General features: G+C 51.8%; 1 protein-coding gene across 6 annotated transcripts in view; it reads left to right on the top strand.

The window, feature by feature from the left end:
- The window catches only part of LOC133354231 (endophilin-A3-like), a 79156-nt gene that overhangs the window by 17387 nt on the left and 40847 nt on the right, over window positions 1-20922 (top strand). For 5 of the 6 annotated variants that reach the window (XR_009756552.1, XM_061570915.1, XM_061570914.1 and 2 more), the window contains 2 exons: window positions 15111-15179; window positions 15831-15903. Coding sequence is in view for 5 of the 6 variants with exons in the window: in XM_061570915.1 (XP_061426899.1) it covers window positions 15111-15179; window positions 15831-15903 (142 nt within the window). In the remaining variant the exon portion in view is untranslated. Of the gene's footprint in view, window positions 1-11133; window positions 11181-15110; window positions 15180-15830; window positions 15904-20922 lie in introns of those variants that run through there. The other variant, XM_061570916.1, reaches the window with a different exon arrangement.

Genomic DNA, 20922 nt, shown 5'->3' with positions numbered 1-20922 from the left:
TGGCAATAGAAGTCATCTGGAGTGGCACGTAAAAAAAAAAACACACGGATAGGTCAGAAACCGCAACCCCGCGTCAGAGGTTCCTTCACTAAAGGCGCACGCCACAACGCCGGCCTACCCACTGGTATTCCCCTCGTCGTCGTCCTCCTCCTCCTCGCCAACTGGCGCTCGTTATTAAACCCTGCCGGGAAGGGCCGTGCCCGTTTGCAAGCCTAACGCGACTGCAGTGCGGCTGGGAGGGGAGAACAAAGATGCGTGGCGATTACGGAGCCGTCTGCCACCTCTGCCACTGCCCTGTCACGCCGGAGGCATTGATTTGCGCGGCACACGCTGAGCGCCGCACACGGCACGTGCCGCACATATACACGCGTGGAAGACATCATTCGCACACCCCACCCTACACGCGCACGGATCTTACCGCACACACACACGGTGAATGCACCGCACGTGGCACACACTGTGCACATTACAAGGCACGCTCCACACGCAGGCACACAATCCACTTACCGAACACGTTGCAGACATCATTCTCACACCACACGCACACAGATCTTACCGCACAAACACACACACAGTGAACGCATCGCACGTGGCACACACCATACACGGCGCACTCCGCACCCAGGCACATATTCCACTTACTAAACACACTGCAGACATCATTCGCACACCACACCACGCGGATCTTGCCGCACGCACACCGCACATGCACACAGGGAACGCGCACCATACGTGGCACAGACTGTGTTCTGTACATGGCATGCAAAACACACTGCAGACATCACACACACACAAACACACCTGGAAATCCCTTTGACTCGTATCATTTGATAACACTGTGTAGGTTGTGTACGGTTATTATTGACTGTGCCGAGACCATCCACTCTTCGTGTATTCCAACCTGCAAATTAATCAAACTCCCGTCTAGTGATGCTGGGCTTCTGTTCAGTTAATGGGTTAGCTATTTTAGTCTCAATATTAGCATTTTCTTCGTGTTGTTTCTCATTTAACCCGTCCTCTTTGTGCAATATTGTGAACTCCATTATCGTATGCATAGCTTGTTCGTAATGCCCATGCATTCTAACCAATCGATTTTTGGCACACAAAGTTCAAAGCACGTATTATGAAGTTGAGAAGAGATTTTTTTTTTTGACAATCGATGCCCCGTTACGAGTCTAATTTGGGCGACAGGGTGGCAAATTGGAGACCCCCAAGAAGGACCTGGGTTCGACTCCCGACTCGGCCAACTTCCTGCGTGTGGAGTTTGTACATTCTCCCCCGTTCTGCATGGGTTTCCTCCAGGTTCTCCGTTTTTCCCCCATAGATACGGAAAAAAACCCATACAATGTACGTAGTATTATGTTCAACTTCTTTCGCACCGTACGTAGCCAACCGCGCTAATCGGAGGTGCGGGGGAAGGACAACAAACTAAACACACACAAATATCAAACCTATAACAACATAGAACTGGTATTGGCCAAACATCCCAATGCTGAAAAATTACCTGAAGATTACCCAATAGGGCAGGGGTCGGCAACCAAAATAACAAGAAGAGCCATTTCTATCCAATTCGGTACAAAATTCAGTATTTCAAGAGCCGCAATGCATCTGAGTACATACGTACTCATCGTCAAGAAGCAGCCCGTAAAGAGCCGCATGCGGCTCCGGAGCCGTAGGTTGCCGACCCCTGCAATAGGGGATTACGTAAGAGTAACGTTGCCCTCAACTGCAAAACAAACTTTGGCAGGACCCTCCCTGAAAAATTTTCTGAAGTCTTCCGTGAAGCCTTCTTGGGTCAACATAAGGCAGTAGTGGTGGAATTGAAACCAATAATAATAATACTCGGACGTACGTGCCAGACTGTAGATTGCCAACGCATTTCTTTGAAAAGTATTTCTGTGTTTAGTTTGTTGTCATACCCCCCAGCACCTTCGATTAGCACAGTTGGCTACGTACGGTGAGAAAGAAGATGAGCGTACACTCACGTGTACATTGACACACTTTGGTTGAATCACGGACCACAATCTGGATTGGAACCCCCCAATCTCAGTGGTGGCTGTTGGTTGGCTCACTGCCCTGATGCAAGCAACGTGAGCCACATGGAAAGTCTGCCAGGAGGGGCAGGGCAGGACAGGGCCGCATTGCTGAGTGGGGGAGGCGTGGGGAGGTAGGAGGAGGAGGTGGGGGAGAAGGCAGTGGGGGGCTCTTCTGGAATCTGAATCAAGCTGTCATAAAATAATGCAGGACGTGTGATTTATTTTTGTCCCTTCAAGGTTGCTGAACGCAGGCCCAAAAGCCCCCAAAACGCCGAACGGCCAGTAACAAACAGCACCGTCGAAGGTGTTGTAAATTAGAGTTGATACGTCTCTTACCAATAAGCCAGCTTATATAAGCCAGCTTATTGGTAAGAGGTTGGGAATTATAGGACGACGGCAATGATGATGGGGGGAGGAAATGCCAAAGTGGAGCAAGTGCGATGGAAAAAGTGGAGAGAGAGTTTTGTGGTGACCTGCAGTGTGGTGGGAGAGTGAGTGGGTGGGTGAGTGTGTTGTTGTGACTTGCAGTGTGGTGGGAGAGTGAGTGGGTGGGTGAGTGTGTTGTTGTGACCTGCAGTGTGGAGGGAGAGTGAGTGGGTGGGTGAGTGTGTTGTTGTGACCTGCAGTGTGGTGGGAGAGTGAGTGGGTGGGTGAGTGTGTTGTTGTGACCTGCAGTGTGGTGGGAGAGTGGGTGGGTGGGTGAGTGTGTTGTTGTGACCTGCAGTGTGGTGGGAGAGAGTGTGAGTGGGTGAGTGTGTTGTTGTGACCTGCAGTGTGGTGGGAGAGTGGGTGGGTGGGTGAGTGTGTTGTTGTGACCTGCAGTGTGGAGGGAGAGTGAGTGGGTGGGTGAGTGTGTTGTTGTGACCTGCAGTGTGGTGGGAGAGTGAGTGGGTGGGTGAGTGTGTTGTTGTGACCTGCAGTGTGGTGGGAGAGTGAGTGGGAGGGTGAGTGTGTTGTTGTGACCTGCAGTGTGGTGGGAGAGTGAGTGGGTGGGTGAGTGTGTTGTTGTGACCTGCAGTGTGGTGGGAGAGTGAGTGGGTGGGTGAGTGTGTTGTTGTGACTTGCAGTGTGGAGGGAGAGTGAGTGGGTGGGTGAGTGTGTTGTTGTGACCTGCAGTGTGGTGGGAGAGTGAGTGGGTGGGTGAGTGTGTTGTTGTGACTTGCAGTGTGAAGAGAGAGTGAGTGGGTGGGTGAGTGTGTTGTTGTGACCTGCAGTGTGGTGGGAGAGTGAGTGGGTGGGTGAGTGTGTTGTTGTGACCTGCAGTGTGGTGGGAGAGTGAGTGGGTGGGTGAGTGTGTTGTTGTGACCTGCAGTGTGGTGGGAGAGTGAGTGGGTGGGTGAGTGTGTTGTTGTGACTTGCAGTGTGGAGGGAGAGTGAGTGGGTGGGTGAGTGTGTTGTTGTGACCTGCAGTGTGGTGGGAGAGTGAGTGGGTGGGTGAGTGTGTTGTTGTGACTTGCAGTGTGAAGAGAGAGTGAGTGGGTGGGTGAGTGTGTTGTTGTGACCTGCAGTGTGGTGGGAGAGTGAGTGGGAGGGTGAGTGTGTTGTGGTCACCTGCAGTGTGGTGGGAGAGTGAGTGGGTGAGTGAGTGTGTTGTGGTGACCTGCAGTGTGGTGGGAGAGTGAGTGGGAGGGTGAGTGTGTTGTGGTCCCCTGCAGTGTGGTGGGAGAGTGAGTGGGTGAGTGAGTGTGTTGTGGTCACCTGCAGTGTGGTGGGAGAGTGAGTGGGTGAGTGAGTGTGTTGTGGTGACCTGCAGTGTGGTGGGAGAGTGAGTGGGTGGGTGAGTGTGTTGTGGTGACCTGCAGTGTGGTGGCTGAACACACGGCTTGGATGAGACAAAACAGTCAACGTTGGTGGAATTAATGAATAGAGTCATTATGGCACTAGCGATAGAAGAGTGATGAGGAGGCGACTGACCGTCGATGAGCGAGTGTCGCGAGTGAATCACTCTAATGATGATTTAAAGTAATGATTTGCATCCACTGCTGGATGAAGCCCACCACATATTGTGCCAGTCCTGGGGATTGTTTAGTCATACGTCACCGTGCTGATCACTTGGTGAAAGTGGGAGGAGGTGAGGGTGGGGGGGGGAGTACAGCAGTGGGAAGGGCGGTGTTCAGGGCCGGTTCAGATAATATCACTCTCCACTGGTGCTAGTCGTGGCCACGAATCAAATTCGCATTGTCGGGTTCAGACTGCGGTGCGGTCACCACTGCGTCAGCTGTTCACCTCCGCGGTAAATGTAGCTGTTGCCAAATACGGCGTGCTCGTGAGATTTCGGGACAATGCCCGGTGGGCCGTGTCATTGCGTGCAAGCGTGATTATTTTTTTTGCCCCGTGGTGTCCACCTAGCCGTTGTTTCGTCTTCGTCATCCGCTGTACCGTTAACGAACGGTGTTCACCGCCGCCGCCGCCGCCATTGTCGACAGAGGGCGAAATCCGCACTCTGTTTACATTTTCATCGAAGGAAATGAACGTCTAAGGTTACTCCCCCCCGCCCCCCCCCCCTTCTTCTCTAGTACAACGGGAGAAGCTTGTAATTGGATGTCTAGTTTGGCGATCCACTCTGTGGCTTCCTGAGATGCCGAGTGAAGAAACGAGGTGCCTCCTCCCTCAACAGATCTCTGCAGGGCAGGGCAGGGCGGTGCGTCCCACGGTCTGGGACACGTGGCCACGGTCGCACTTGGGGGTCACAGTCCCTCGCCTTCCACTCCTGCAGCGGGTGACCACCCCTGTGCGCATTCGGTTGGGTGACTTCCACCGTTCAAGTGGGGAAGCATCAACCTCCCATTCTCAAGCAGCCGTTCAAGAAATCAGCTTGCTTCAGTGCCCTCGGTATAATATGCAGCGGATCAAATAACAACAATGAGTCACTCTTTGGTTCTTTGGGTAAAGTCACGTAGAAAGAAAATAAATTAAATAATTGTTATTACTTTATTTATTTCCTGCAGTCACGAAAGCTTCGAATCTATTTCGATTTAAAGCTTTTGTGACTGCAGGGATTAGACTTCTTGGTTCTTTCGGTAAAGTCACCTCGACAGACCTGGTTTTCACCTGAGGAAGGCTGCTTGCGTTGTGGCCGAAACGTCGTGAGAATTATTTTATTATGTTTTATTTTTATTATTTTATTACTTCCCTTCTACGTGACTTTACCGAAAGAACCAAGAAAAAGCTTCGAATCTAGTTTGAACAACAATGAGATTGATTTGTTTTTGAAAGGGCCCCATCCTCCTTCACGCCAGGCATGAAAGAGTGCTTCATGAGCTAAATGGCTTTTTTTCAGAAAGCGACCTGGCTACAATGATAGCTCAACGCGTGGAAATGTATAGCAGCCAAATGATCTGAACGCCTTGATGTCGATTCTAAATGCGGACGCAAAAACTGGAGAACCCAGAGGAAAAATCCATGTGACCACAGCGAGAGAGACGTGCAAACTCCACAAATATACAGGTCAGGATCAAAACCACGACCTCATGCACACTAGGCGAGGGAGTTAACGTCTCACCACCGCGGAGAAGCAACTTGCATCGCATCACACTTCGACACATTTGAAAGGATACCCCAAGTGGCAGCTCCCCCTGCCTCCGGTCGTGCCCGCCGTGGGACAATTGAGTAGAATCGACTGTGGTCATGACGCGTATGAATGGGAAATTATTGGCTCGCGATTTGAATCGTGCGTCGTGATCATCAGACTCCGTGACTCATCACATATTCTTGGGTTTTTTCTGGTAAAGTCACGTAGGTAAAAAATGTAAATTAATAAACATAAAATAAAAATCACGACGTTTCGGAGGCAACACAAGCTTCTGTCTTCAGGTGGAACCGTCACAGCCCGCTTGCTGTATCAAGTAAATGAGAAGCTTGTGTTGCCTCCGAAACGTCGTGATTTTTAATTTATTTATATTTTAATTTATTAATTTGAATTTTTTACCTACGTGACTTTTACCGAAAAAACCCAAGAATATTAATCCTTGCAGTCACGAAAGCTTCACATCTAGACTCCTTACATCTCCAGTCATCAGCCAAAGTGCTCATCCGCACACGTGCCTGTTGTGGAAATTCCACGTTGCCATGACAGGGGGATGACCACTGTGGGCTTAGTCGACCCCAAGCTCGGAATTCCGAACGCGAATCGAGTGTGCTAACCACAGTGCCACATGGCCGGATGATCGTTTATTTTTAACACATTTCAGTATATCCGTTTGTCAGTCCGCTGCTGGATGAAAGCCTCGCTATGCCCTGTCGATCACGGGGGAGGTTACTTGGCCATTATTCATTCTGCGCTGGTCAGGACAGCTTGGTCACGCGGGGAAGATTATTCGGCTACTCTAGATTTCCGCATGGTAATCCACTTTGTTGAGCTATCGTTTGTGGCTCTGGTTGCTTCTAAAAAAAGAAGCTAATAGCTCGGTGGGCCTTACCTGGTAAAATAAAAATAGTTTAGTTCTTCTTGTACTTTTTTTTCGTGATTTGTTTAGCTTTCCTACACTTGGCACTCCTATTGTGTTTTTGTATTGTTGTTGTTGTAACGCTCTGACATGTTCTGGCTGGACATCTGTGAAAAACAGCTTCATAGCTCATCTCGTTCCTGCAGTATAAATACACATTCAGAATCTGAAGGCGCAGAGTGCCGGCTCAGCATCTAGGCCCAGTAATTTGCGCGCGCGACCGACCATTGTCGGACCGCCGCAGTGTATCGCCGCGAGCGCTACGTGACGGGCGAGCCAGCGGGGCGAGCGACGGGACTGGTGGACGAGGCTCGGCCGGCCGGTCGGGGCGGTTCGGTCGTCGGCGGATTTGGCGTCCGCCACGGGCCCCGTGGTGTTTTGTGCCGCTTCGTGGGAAACCGCGGCGGTTGCCAACCGCCGTGTCCAGACCCGCACCTACGATTAGCACGCTTGGCTACGTACGGTGCGACAGAAGTTCAACGTGCGTACGTGATCCCAACTCGGCACTCTCGGCTTGCGGCGAGGCATCGTCGAGCGCGAGGCATGCGCTCGCGTCCGCTGGCAGCGCTCGCCGTTAAAAGCAAACCAAACCAAAGTTTAGGGGTCCCCCCCCCCCAAGCAGCTCAGGGGGGGTGTGGGGGGGTCTCGGACAGATTGGCGATTAAAATTGGGAGGTTCGCGTCATCTCAGCGTGAACTCGGACGCTCGATTGTTATTGTTGTTGATTGAAAATAACACGAGAATAGGAAACACAAACTTGCGGTTGAGAAGGGGGCGCGTGTGGATCACACAATGCATCAGCCATGATCAGTCTACTGCTGGATGAAGGCCTCCCCCAAGCCGTTGCACTTGGTACATAACGGAATGTGGTCCGTGACTAGGCAGCGAACGTCTTTTGAAATTGAGTACCGCCGCCGCCGCCGCTGCTGCCCCTACCGGTTCACCGTGAGCTGCCGAAACCCAACCGACGTGTTTGGAGTTCAGTGGTAGACTCAAATAAATAAATAAACATTTAAAGAGGTAGGCAGATTGAGGACCTTCCTCTGCGGTTAGTGCACCGCGCTCTGAATCCAGCAATCCGAGTTGGTTTCCCAGCCACGGCCAACATCGGTGGCAAGAATATCTGAACAGGTATCTGGCCAATGGCCCACGTGGTGAAGCATGGTTACGGTTGCCACTTTCTCCACCGACCAAACCCAGGCGGCGTATTCCTCACTCGGCGCACGGCTCTATCGGCACCGCGCAGTGTCCTCAAATAAAGCTCAACCACAATGCCGCGTACCAGGTCTCGGCACAAATCAATTCCCTGTCGCCCGAATGCAGAAGCCACTTGCCCTGACTGTCTGGGTCAGTCCGGGGGATCCGGACTTAGGCGACCCCAAGTCTGGATCCGGCAACCCCAATGACTGAACAGCGTGGGGCGGGCTTCATCCAGCAGTGGATTGATGTTAGAGCGAGAGCGCCGAGAGTAAACGTGAGGGAGGAACGAACCAAAAAGTAGCCGCGCTCTGCCAGCATGGCTGTATTGTTTTTGCAGCGCGATTGTTAACCGGATTCGGCGCGACGAGAGGTTGCGTAAGACCGACCGGAGGAATGTACAGTGTTAAGTGGCAGGTGAGGGCCCATGTAGAGATGATGAATATCTGGCTGGAGAGGCAAAAAACAACAGACAAAGATCCCCCGTATAGCCTAAACGGACTTGAGGCAAGTGCTGTTAGTGAGCACCTATGAAGGCCGGCACGGCACTCGAGGGGGTGCGTGGCCAGCACCACGCTCGGCCGCCTTTGTCTCCCTAGTGGCGATGTTTGCACACCGCACCAGGTACTCATCTGAGGCTGAGTCGACTTAGGGGAGCCCCAGGGCCAGTTCAGGTAATCGTCACTGGGTGTTGATGACGAGCGGCAATCGAACCCGGGTGGCTGGGTTCGGACTGCAGCGCGCAAACCGCCACATTCCCACTCCCCGCAGCCCAGAGGTCGCAAACGGGTTTTGATTCCTTACCCGTACCCGGCGGCACCAGGGTCGCAATCGGGTACCCGTACCCTACCCGATACCCGGCTACCCGTACCCGGCCGGGTATCGGGTAGGGTACGGGTACCCGATTGTGACCTCTGGGATGAAGCCATGTTGCAGGCGCGGGTGGGTTGATTCTAGGAACTTGAATCGTGAGAAGAGACAAGACGTTGGGAAATGAGTGACAAACGGTTACTCACCAGTGACTCACGGCCTACCCGTACCCGGCCGCACCAGGGTCGCAAACGGCTACCCGTACCCGGCCGGGTACGGGTAGCCGGGTATCGGGTAGGGTACGGGTATCAGGGTACCCAGATTGCGACCTTTGCCGCAGCCACATGGACACACGTCGACGTGAACTTTGCACGGCGATGCTCGCCGGGCGGCAAGGCGGCGGCGGCAGCGCTAACGCCTGTCGTGCCTTGCAGCAAGAAGGGCCTGGGCTAGAGCGGGGCGTCTCTGTGTGGGGTTGCCTTGTGCTCTCTCCCCTCCTCTTCTGCATTGTTCTCCTCTGGGTTCTCCGGTTTCCTCCTCGTATAGCTAACAAACAAAAGACACTGGCATTGGGCCACGCATCCCAATGCTGAATAATCACCTGCAAATTACTCAATTGGGGATTACGTTAGAGCAACGTTGCCCTCGACTGCAAAACACCTGACAGGACCCTCCCTGTCAGGTAGTCTTGAGACTCGGTGAAGCTTTGTATGTACGTTGAACTTCTTTCGCACCGTACGTAAGGAACCGTGCCAATCGGAGGTGCTGGGGAAGGACAACATACTAAACACAACAACAAGCAGTTCTAAAGAAGTTAGTTTTCAATCTAGATGATTTAAAAGTGCATCGCTCCAGTGGCTTCTTAATATCGGAAGGAAGAACGTTCCAGACGGCCGAAAAAACGCATCTGAAAGCGCCACGCGATGCGGTGACGAGCGGAGTTCGCGTGGTGATGGTTTATGCCTCTTGACGAGATTCTTGGGTTTCGGCCATCCATTTAGTACGTACGCATGGAGGGGCAGGGAGGGGGGGTTAACCCAAATGTGTACGGCTGGTCCAATGACAATGTACGTACGCATAGGAAACGGGGGGGGGGGGGGGGGGTGAAGCCTCGAAAATAATTTGTCTACATTGGCATTCAAATGATTTAGATCGTCCAGCGGTGGACTATCTGTTTGCTTAAACACGTTAATATTATTAATCCTTGATCGTTTGTGCGTGGATTAAATGTCGGTCGTTTTATAGGATTCGGGGGGGGGGGGTGCGTCAATCGTACGTACGCAGGTAGGGGGGGGGGGAGTGTAAAAAGTACGCGTGTGTACTAAATGGATGGTCCCTAAACAAGCGTCACGCAAATTATTCCAGTGAGATCACGCATGGCAACATCGCCGTCTCCCGCCTCCCCCACTGCAAAAAAACTTTGTCGAAACTTCCTTGAAAAAAGTCTTGAGACTCCGTGGGGCTTTCTGGGGCTACACAGCAGTGGACGCGGTCATCCCGTTAGGGTCATTGCGTGTCAAGATTTTGCTGATATTCTGTGTCGTGGCAGTTACGCATTAGGAATTAATCCAGGCCAAATGTTTCAGCTCGGTGCTGAATGGTCACTGACCTGCGTCCCCTTTAGTCGGGGGTAGGGGGGACAAAAACCTCACCGTGATTTTGGCGATCTAAACCCCGGTCATTGAGAAATGACGTTAGCCCTGTGAATACTTCTGTTGTGCTCATTGACAGAGCTGCTACTGTAATACAATACACCTGCACTTGAGTCGTGTGATGCTGCTCGGAGATCGTTGTCTCGTGGGGTTAGGTGCTACACTTGGGCGAGGGTCTGGTTGGCTAATGTGGTTAAGGCCAGGGTTAGAGCTCGTTAGGGCCTGGTTGGCTAGTGCAGTTAGTGCTAGGGTTCGTATAGGACCTGGTTGGCTCGTGTAGTTAGGGATAACTTTGGTTGGCTAGTGTAGTCAGGGCTAGGGTTCGTATAGGACCTGGTTGGCTAGTGTAGTTAGGGATAACTTTGGTTGGCTCGTGTAGTCAGGGCTAGGGTTGAGATAGGGCCTGGCTAGTGTTGTGAGAGCTTGCATCTGGTTGGCTATCGTGTGGTTACGGATATGGTGATGTTCGTGTGATAATTGATTTTTTACCCTTTTATCTGGCAACAAAACGGACACCTTTTTGTCAGTTTTGTTGCCAGATAAAAGGGTAAAAAACCAATTATCATATTTTGCTACTGGCAAAGAAGATTCCAATGGTGATGTTCGTGTCTAGTTTGCTATGTTAGGATTAAGAGTCAAGTTAGTGTGTTGCTGGCGAGTGTGGCTAACGGCGGAGGGCTCGTGTTAGGCTGGCGAGTGCCCTCTGCCTCTGTGCCCATCCCGCAGAGGTTTCCGTTTCCATTTCGGTGTCAAGAAACTGGGTGGGGACGAGCGGCGCTCCTCCGTGCTCGTTGAAGCACAGCGGTGACTCTTCTTCCGCTCGCTGCGAGAAAAATAACGCGCACCGACGCCGGCCGGCGTGTTGCGTGCGGGCGATGGGTGATTGAGAGCTGGGCGGCGTCCTTCTCCCAGACAATTAGAATCGAGATGTGCGGTGTGAGTCATCGGGAAGACGCGGGCTCGGCCGCCGTCGGGCGACAGAGGGGTGCGGGCGCACACCCCGTGGTTTTGTTGCCGGGCGTGTGGGAGCGGCGGAACAGGTGACGGCTTGCTCGCGATTCTTCTGCGGATCCACGGCGGGGCCCCTCAAGCGACCCCGAGCGGTTCGTCGCCTCCCGAACTCCGTTGGCTCCTTTGTGCGGGGGCCATCGAGTGAGTGTCGTGATGCGCTAATTGCAGTTATGAGCTACAATCCGGTCAGGCGACTCGGTGGCATAGCGAGCAGCCCACAGTCTTGGGGGTTGAATATTCAGATCTCTTGTTTGGGGTCCCTGACTCTCCAACCGTTGGTTCCCAAGGATCGCCCCCCACCCTATGCCGATTGTCCGGCATTTTGGATCCAAGAGTTGAACAAAACCGTTCTCTCCAGCGCTCTGCGGCATTTTGCGACGCTCGCGCGGTAACCTTTGACCCTCGCTGTCATTGGCCGCAGGGCCTCCTTCACCCCGCGCATCAGCAAACACCGCACTGTGGCAGCCCTCGCACACACTGTCTTCTCACCTCATAGCCACATCCTCATTTTCACCCCATCCTCGTCATCACCATCATCATCTCTAACATCACTGCATCCAGCGCGTTTTAGTGTCACAATTCGGTCGCAACAGATCAACGCTTTAATTAACATTGCTCTACACTTTAATCGCGGAGGTCAGAACACCGCAGGGGCAGATGCGGCTCTCTCCTGCGCTAACGGACATTTAAAAGTTTACCCGCAGCATCACTGCGGTCACCAATCTCAAACCAACGACCACAAGGTGTAACGCCACCGCCCGCTCCGATCATTCGCCGGCAGCGTTTTGGGAATTCGCCACGAGGCTGCTTCTGAAGCCGCCCACGGGCTGTCCCTCTGTCCTTGACACGAGCATTGTAACACACTCCCAACCAACTCCCAACCGTCGTACAGAAGAAGAAGCTGCACGAGCTCTGCGTACGAAATCTCTCCTCTTATTACACTGGTCAGCACACTTTTTCTGGCATAAGGTATTCCAATGGCTTTCAGGTAATTTTGGGGTGCTGATTCCAAATCTGGCATCAGGTTTTTGAGATATCAAATATTGCATTTTCAATAAAAACTGCAGAAGAAAAATATTAAATAAATGTGGATATCTACATAAAATGATATTATAAACACACTAAAGCAGTCACTGACTCGCAACAACTTGCAATCATAAGTGACAGAGTTAATTTCGGGTAGAATCAATGAAAATGGGGTATGCCGATAGCATAAAATGAGATGTGATAGAGCAAATCTGAGATCATATTTGGAATCGACACCCTGAAATTAGTCTAGAACAGCTGCTAAAGTCCAGGCCAGAAAAAAATGTTTTTTTGTTGTTGACCAGTGTTATTTTGTACGGACTCGAAGCGTTTAAGCTCAGTGCCCTGGCTGGAGTCTCGCTGCCCGTCAATGTAATCTCCCGCTCTGCGTTCCCACTGCCTGGCTCTCGCTACGAACACCAGGTGCAGAGGTTGCCGCTTGCCTCGTGGGTCTTGTCGTGGCCATGCCGCAGATGAAAGGGCCCGCAATCGCTGAGATCCTGGGTTTGAATCCGGGTGTCGGCCACACATTGATTAAACCTCAGCCCATTCGTAAATAACACCGTGGCCTTAAATGGGAACAATATAACATAGGTGACATTTTGGGAATTGGCCCTTCTTTATAATGAGCCTGGATTCTCAAGTGTATTGATTTGATAGTCTTGGCCACTAATTGTTTGGTATTAAATAATATACATTTTTATTTTTTGAATTATTATGAAATATTTAAATACAAAATTTTGACACTTTTTTTTACAAATAAATGCATGTATAATGAATCGCGATTTGGTTTTAAATGTAACGATGCAACATATCGCTGCATTGCAAACCGTGCAAGGAGAGACGCACGGTGAATAATGCATCGATTGCAACTCTCGCTGCAGTCCCTGGAGCTTGCTGGATTTACCGGAGCTATGAAAACCCCGCGCATCCTGCAGAACCTGTCATCGTAATACGATGCGATGGGTGGGTGGGCAGCCGTGTCCACCTCTCCTCGAATTTGACACGAATCCCAGAGGCACCGGCAAATATAATAATCATAATCACGTTCATTGCCACGCGGTAATCCCAACAACTTGGGGCCCACCGCTGCCGCCTCCGCCGCCGCCTCAACCCTCGCCTGACCCCCTGCCTTGCCGCATTTAAATTCCAGGAAAATATTGAAGTGCAACTGTACGCGGTGAATTCTGGCAGCTGTACACGGTGGCTTTCGTGAGCCAATTGTCGAGGCATTATTATTGATGCGTGCACGGCCGCGGAATGATCATTAGGGGCGCTGTGAAAGTCACGGTTTCGCCCCGAAGCCTTGCGAGTCGCACTATTCCCGCACGTCTTGCTAAAACGTTGTTTAGTAAACACGGAGGCCCACGTTGGCAGTGGCGTTGCAAGCAACGGTTCCAGCAAACGCGACGTCCTCTTCCGTGAACGCCGCTGCCTCGCGAAGAAACAAACGAGGGAACAGCGCCGACGTTGTTAGGCTGCGGCTCCTCACTGTTTCTCGCAAGTGCCGCTCCGGCTTCTGGTTGCGGCAATTACCGCGTTAGCATTTACTTCCCCCCCCCCCCCCCCCCGAACTATTTCATCTGCACTGCGGTATTTCACGCGAGGGCATTGCACGCGCGGCGGAGGCTCGGCTGGAGAACGTTCAGCGGCACGTCGTCGCGGTGGCGGCGGCGTGCTGCCTGCGTGAGGAGCACGGACGCGTCGCTTGAGGTAGCGGTCATGGGAGATCGGCGAGTCCACGCGGCGCTTTTTAATTAAATTCCTCTCGACCAGATATTGACGCGTGGCTACGACGTGGTGCGTGGCGATCCTGCCTCCCCCCCACCACCATGGTACTGGCCGCATCGGTCTAAAGTAAACCGTTTTGATCTTACCAGGTAAAGCCATAATACAGGTTTTTAGTTTTTTTTTGGGTTAGATCGCCAATTAGTAAGGTTTTTCACGTAAACAGAACATGCCAATTCGTTACTAGTACAGCACACCGGTGTGTTGGAGAATACATCCACAACATTTACAATCTGAGTACGACATTTCGTCAGAAATCACAACCAGCATCATCAGGTGGCAGCCAGATTTGTGGTAAATTATCCAGGTAATGCCCACTAAGCTATGTAGCTCTTTTTCAAAAGCGACCTGGCTATCACAAATGATAGCTCAACGAAGTGGCTTATCGTCAAGTGGAAATGTATAGCATCCAAATACTCAGAACCTGGTGATGTTGATTCTAAATGTGGAGGGAAAAACCGGAGGGCCCGGAGAAAAAAATCCACGTGACCACGGGGAGAGAGAGAGACACCGCAGACTCCAAATATACAGCAGGCGTCAGGGTCGGGATCGAACCCGCGACCTCCTGTATACCAGGCGAGGCAGTTAACATCTCCTAGCCACCTAGGTGCCCCAAATTAAGACCGGTGTTGTGATATGTTGGCATTAATTGTATCACGGAGAGACTGCCTCCAAACATAGGAATGTGGAATTACCGCTGGGAGGAGCACGGCTGCGCGCCTGTTTGTGCCGGGCGGCACTGTGACCGGACGGACCACGTCGTTGCTCTCGTTGTCCCTGGGTGTGATGGTGGTGGTGGTGGCGGTGGCGGTGTTTGGCGGCGGTGGTGGTGGCGGTGGTGGTGGCGGTGGTGGTGGTGGCGGTGGTGGGTGGCGGTGGTGGCATGCAAACAAACGAGCACAGCTGGTGCATCTGCCAGTCATCTCAGTCAACCCATGGCACATGCTGGGTCTGTCCCGCCACCTCCTGTGAGCGAGCCTTCGACACTTCACGTGGCCTTAAATTGCACCTGGGCTGGCACAGGCGCCGTGGTGACTTCACCGCCACTTAGTGGTGAATGGCGCTGGGTGTTGTTGTTGGCTGCTGGTGGCGTTGGGCTCACTCCGCGTGTCTCTCTCTCTCCCTTCCCGTGTGTTTTCCCGCAGTTTGTTAGCGAGAAGGTGGGCGGAGCGGAGGGGACGAAGCTCGACGATGACTTCCTGGAGATGGAAAAGGTTTGTGGCGCTTGGCTGTGCGGTTATTCAATTACCACCGATTGTATCCCAAGTGGCGTTGCTGCCACTGTGGTCTCGTGGATTCTAATGAGGATTGGACGTCATCTCAGACTTTGAAATGACTCCCTTTTTCCGACTAATTACAACCTCGCTACACTCAAGCAACATGTTAGCGAGCTTATTTGTTTACATCTTCAACGGTGCTGTTTGTTGCTGGCCACTTGCTATATTTTGGGCCTTTGGGCCCTTGTGTTCAGCGACCGTGATAGAACGTAAAAAATAAAGAGATACTGCATCCCGTGCCTCGCCCCCCCCACCTCCCCACCCACCCCGGATCCTCGACTGCGTCGTCCGAGCCAGTGGTCGTGGAACTGTTGACACGCGTGATCCATCTCACACGACACGTGGCGCTGGCTGTGGTGTATGTATGTTGTTTGTTGTTGTTGTTGAACTTCCTTCGCACTGTATGTTTGCCGACCGTGCTAATCGGAGGTGCGAGGATAAACCAAGAGTTCGCACGATGGTTTCTGCTCCTTGACCAGATCAGCAAGGTGGCGTGTTTCACTTGTGGCAAGCGCTTTGTGTGTGACGAGTGCGACCTTCTAATGCCTTCGTTCGGCGTGCGTCTGATGGTGCGACGTGCGCGTGCAGAAAATTGACACAACCCAGAAGGCAGTGGTGGACATTGTCACCAAGACTCAGGAGTACCTGCAGCCCAACCCAGGTACCTTCCTTCCCCTCCCGCTCGTCTCCCACTGCTGTTTGACTGCTTCGCCTTTTTCGCCGTGGGTGGTGGTGGTGGTGGTGGCGGCACTGGGGACCGAACCCGGTGCTTTACTTTTAAGCCGGTCGATCCGCAACACTGTCGCGGGATTTGTTTTGGCACCCAGCCGCATCCATCTTCACCTTATTGTGTGTCCTGGTGATTGTGCAGTGGTGCGTGATGTGGTATGCGTCGTGGTGCGTCTGCGGTCGTGTGCAAAGAAACGATTTAAAAAAAAAACTAATTTGAGGACATGAAAGTGACGCGTGTGCGTTGGGTTCTGTCGCGCTCTCCGACATGCCCTTGTCATCGCGACATTACGATCCGAACTGTGCAGCGAGATGTCATCGCCTTACCCTGCAAGGCCAAATACTTTCAGTGCCGTTTTTTTTTATCGCCGAGGTTTTAGACAACGGTTGGATTAATTTGGATCATTTTTTTTCGGTCAGATCCCTAATAGCAACACAACCATTTCACTAAGAAGGTGTTTATATTGGATCATCATTGCCAGAGTGATCATGGGCCCCCTGTTACAGACAGACGGACAGAGCTCATTGTAAAACTATTTCAACCTGACGTGGAAAGCGTCACAACGAACCCCTGTAGCCTCAGCCTTGCCACGTCTAAAAATTGCATTGGCAGGCCTGGTTTATTGATTAATTGCTTGTTTATTGATTGGCTATGGAAGCACTTGGAATGCATTTGCTCGAGTGGGTCGGTGGCTGGGAGGGGGTGGTGGCTGGGTGAGTGTCTGTGAGGGGGCTGCGTGGCTGGATGGGTGGGGGGGTAAGTGAGAGGCTGGGTGGCTAGATGAGTGGCTGGGAGGGTGGGTGAGAGAGTGGCTGAGTGACTGGGGTGGTGCGTAGTTGGGTGGGTGGGTGGGTGAGTATGTGACTTGGTGACTGCACGGATGGCTGGTGGGTAGCCGGGTGGTTGGCTAGCGTTGCGCGTTCTGTGTAAGCGTGCTGCCCTCGGTGTGGAATTCCCAGCGTGAGCTGGAGGTGGTGGCGGCGGTGGTGGCGCTGGTAGTGGGGCGGGGTGGGGAGCACGAGGAGGAGTAGCAGGCCTCCTCTGGAATAATTCCTGTCTCATCTGTGAGCTTTAATAACGGCCGCCCCTCTTCACTCCCTGTCGCTAAATATGAAGTGGAGGGGTGGGGGTGTTGCAAAGCCGCGCCGTGTCAGCTGAAATTCCGCCAGAGGTCAACACGGGCGCTGGCCTCGCCGAGCGCGACTAATTACGCAGTAGATCGTTGTCACGGCGGGCACTGGACATCAATGTCAACGGGAGCGAGTTTGGGGGGTTTCCTCTGTGTGAATTTGAGTAATAAATGTAAAGCTAGCCAATGCAAGTGGGCACGAGCACAGGACGTGCTGCTGGCAGCGGTGATGACCAGTGGCGATGACCAGTGGCGGAGATGAACTACTGGAGTGGCAGCCTAAGGAGGGGAATGCACCCAAGAGTACGCGCCCCCATGGAGATGGAGTAATAAGATCGGCTCCGATGAATGTGCCAGGAGTCTCGTTTGTTCATTGGAACGTGAGGCGAGGGCTTGGGGAAGCCTTCGTCTCGCCGTGGGTTGATGATGATTGATGATGGTGAAGCTCTACGGAGCTCCTCCAGAGAGTATCTTTGGCCTACTCTTCCACGCTGGCCAGACGTCTTGGAAGAGGGTGGGATCCCCCGCACTTTACCCCCAACGACACGGGACCTGCCGATCGACTGTCCTGCACGCGCTTCACACTGCCGGGTGGGCAGAGAGGCTGGAGGGATTTCAGAAACTCGCACCGTCGCTTGCGCGGCCGCGCCGGGAGGGGCGGCATCCAGCCGGCGACAGCAGCAGCAGCAGCACCCAACTCAAACAGTGACACAGCGATCTCATTTTTCAAGCGGTGCGGTTTTGGCGGCTACCGATCGGGAGCGCTCGAGTGGGCGGACGCGCGTAGCCGTTCGTTGCACGCAACGACGATGACAGCGGTGGTGGCGACGGCGCCCTGCTGCTTCTCATGTGACCTTGCGTGGTTGTGCCGGCGCTGTCCCATCGATTGTCGCCACTCGTCCGATCAATTCCGTTCGTGTCGCGGTAAAAAAAAACATACACGGGGCGGGGAAGGGGGTGTGCGGGGGGGGGCAACTCTACGGCAAGTCCCACTGACCCCCGGTTACATTTTACGGCCCCCTGCGAATCCGTACGGATTGTGCGGCTTGTTTGACCGCACTTCACCGCTGCGGTCGGCGTTGTGCGTCGGTGAATGCCGCCGCACGGCTGGATTTAAATGACGACCGGCACCGTTGATTCACTTTGTCGAAATGTGCTGTCTTGGCAGACTTGTGGGTAATGCAGAACCAACATAGCAAAGAAAATTATGGAGTTTGTACGGATTGCCTTAAGGAAATAACATCGCATCCATCTCATGGCAATGGTGAGATGGATGTCCCGAGCAACAGCTGTTTGTTCAGCGAGTCTCATCAGCAGTGAGTGTGCCCCGATTGAGGCCAGCACTGTTGGAGTAAGAAAGAGCCAACGGCCCAGCCTTGTGGGGCCTAAACCTGATTAGCGAAATAATGTCAACTTACTTTGCGGAGGAGGCGAAGAGTGCAGGAGCTGTGGCACCCTGGGTTCAAATCCAGGTTTCAGCCCGCCAGGTTTTCAAGCGCAGCACATTAAATTCGTCTTTGCAGTGTAGTTGATCCTGAATTCCAGCGCTGGGATTTTATAAAGAGTGTAGGTCTGACTGCCATGCGGCGAACTTGGCTGTGAGTAGCAGGGCGTGCGAGAAAGCGCTGCCCACTACTGTGTAGACCAGAGAGCGTCTGAAGGGGCCTCAGAGATGGCTCTGTCATATCCGAGTCTGCGGATTAAATAGGGGAAAATTGTACTTTCTGCAACAACAAAAAACATTTACACCATTGGAACCTCATTTTCCAGTAAAAAATATGATAATTGTTTTTTTATCCTTCTATCTGGCAACAAAACTGACACCTTTTTTACAAGGAGTCATGTTTGCATAGACCACAATACCAAAAGGCGCCTTTTGGCGTCATCTGGTCCAACCCATGTGAGACTAGGCTCTAAGGAAAGCTGTCTCGGGTGTGGACCAATCAACTTCAAGGACAGTGCATACAGAGTTATGTTTTTTTGTTTGCATTATGACTGCAGGTATTATGGTCTATGCAAACATGACTCCTTGTAAAAAAGGTGTCAGTTTTGTTGCCAGATAGAAGGGTAAAAACAATTATTATAACAAGAAACCTAATTTGCTGCCCCCTACATATATTTATGTATTTATAAAACAAATAGTGAATCTTGTTTTAGTTCTTGCACACAGTGGTAGGCCTCTGCTACAGCTTGTGCCAGGCTAGGTGTACTCTTGAAACTACGTGAAGTGCTGAAGGCTTGCTGGCAGGAGGTCACATAACAGACCCAGTTGATAAGGGAGAAGCCATAGAGGTACCTTCATTTAGTTAGAATTGGTAAGGCAGTGCCTCACCAAAGTTGGCACATCAGGATTCAGTCCATGTTGGACCAAGTCTTCAATGATTGCTATGGTGTCAGATACAGGTACCTTGGTGAACAGAGAGACTACATCGAAGCTGACAAGCAAATCATCTGGAGACAGTGAAATGTCCTTGATTAGAGAAACCAAGCGAGCTGAATTAAGTACAGCTGAGGTGGTCTTGCCCGTGAATGGAAGCAGGGTCTCAGACAGAAATCGGGCCAGTTTGTAGGTAGGTGAGTTGATGGCAGAAACGATAGAACAGAGTGGAGTACCTTCTTTATGGATTTTTGGAAGACCATAAAATCTGGGTGGTCTAGCAGCCGAAGGTTTTGGAGAGAGCTGCTTTTTCGATTCTATTAGAGAAGTCAAATTAGTGATGATATTGTTGTTTTTTGTAGCCAGGCGGTTGGTAGGATCTTTGTTGATTATAGTATAACTGCCATCATTAATAAGGTCCTGGATTTTGTTGTTGTATGTGGTTTTATCCATGATGACCGTGGCATTGCCCTTGTCGGCTGAAAGGATGACAATGTCATCTCTCTTTTTCAATTGAGCAAGTTCAGAGCGCTCGTCCCTGCTGACGTTACTAATGGGTTTCTTAGCGTTTTTGAGGATGGCGGCGATTTCAGATCTTGCCACGTCTGCTGGGATGTGACCTAAACCTTTGAGGGCTACGTCAACCTGGGCAATGATTTCATCCACTGGGATGTGTTTGGGGGTGACTGCAAAGTTCAGCCCTCTAGCTCGTACCGATTTTAGGCTATCAGAAATTTGGCTGTTACTCTGATTGATGACAATCTTGTTAACATCTAACTTTTTAACGCGTGGATCTGGCTTCTTTTTTGACAGGGTGTTGAATTTATCAATCGGGTTAACTTTACATTTGGTTGACATTGTCGCGGCTGAAGAAACAGTCATGTTATCTACAAGGTCCCAATCAGATGTGGACATTTTATCTGTTAATGCTAAGTGTGACTGTAAGAGACATAAGTTTAAATTATCAAGTTCAAAACGGAGCAGCCTTATCCTCTCTGAGATTAGCGATAGGCTAGCTTTGAACAAGATCCGTTTAGCGTTAGGAGAAGTGACAGCAGCAGATGTGAGTGTAAATGCATCGGTATTACCTTGTTGTCGCGGTATCTCTTGAGAAAGGTGAGCGCGACTCGATCAGGTGAGCCTTCTTGTCTCGAAGTCTGTTAAGAGCTCTAACAGATGCGTGGAAACCCTCCCCGTAGAGGTGGTTCCGTCTTGACTTGAAGCTTTTGTGACAGCAGGAAGCCATATTCTTTGGTTCTTTCGGTAAAGCAGCCAAATACTCGAAATGCATGTTTCTAAATGTGAAGGGAAAAACCAGAGAACACAGAGAAACATCCACACGACCGCGGGGAGAGAGAGAGACACCGCAAACTCCAAATAAACAGCGGGCGTCAGGGTCTGGATCGAACCCACGACCTCCTGGATACCAGGCGATGTAGTTAAC

This window comes from Lethenteron reissneri, chromosome 46, assembly GCF_015708825.2.
Source record: "Lethenteron reissneri isolate LAM-NWPU_2019-01 chromosome 46, ASM1570882v1, whole genome shotgun sequence".
In the NCBI taxonomy this organism is placed as follows: Eukaryota; Metazoa; Chordata; class Hyperoartia; order Petromyzontiformes; family Petromyzontidae; genus Lethenteron; species Lethenteron reissneri.
The sequence above is the reverse complement of the archived record's forward strand: the minus strand, read 5'-3'. Positions and strand labels throughout refer to the sequence as shown.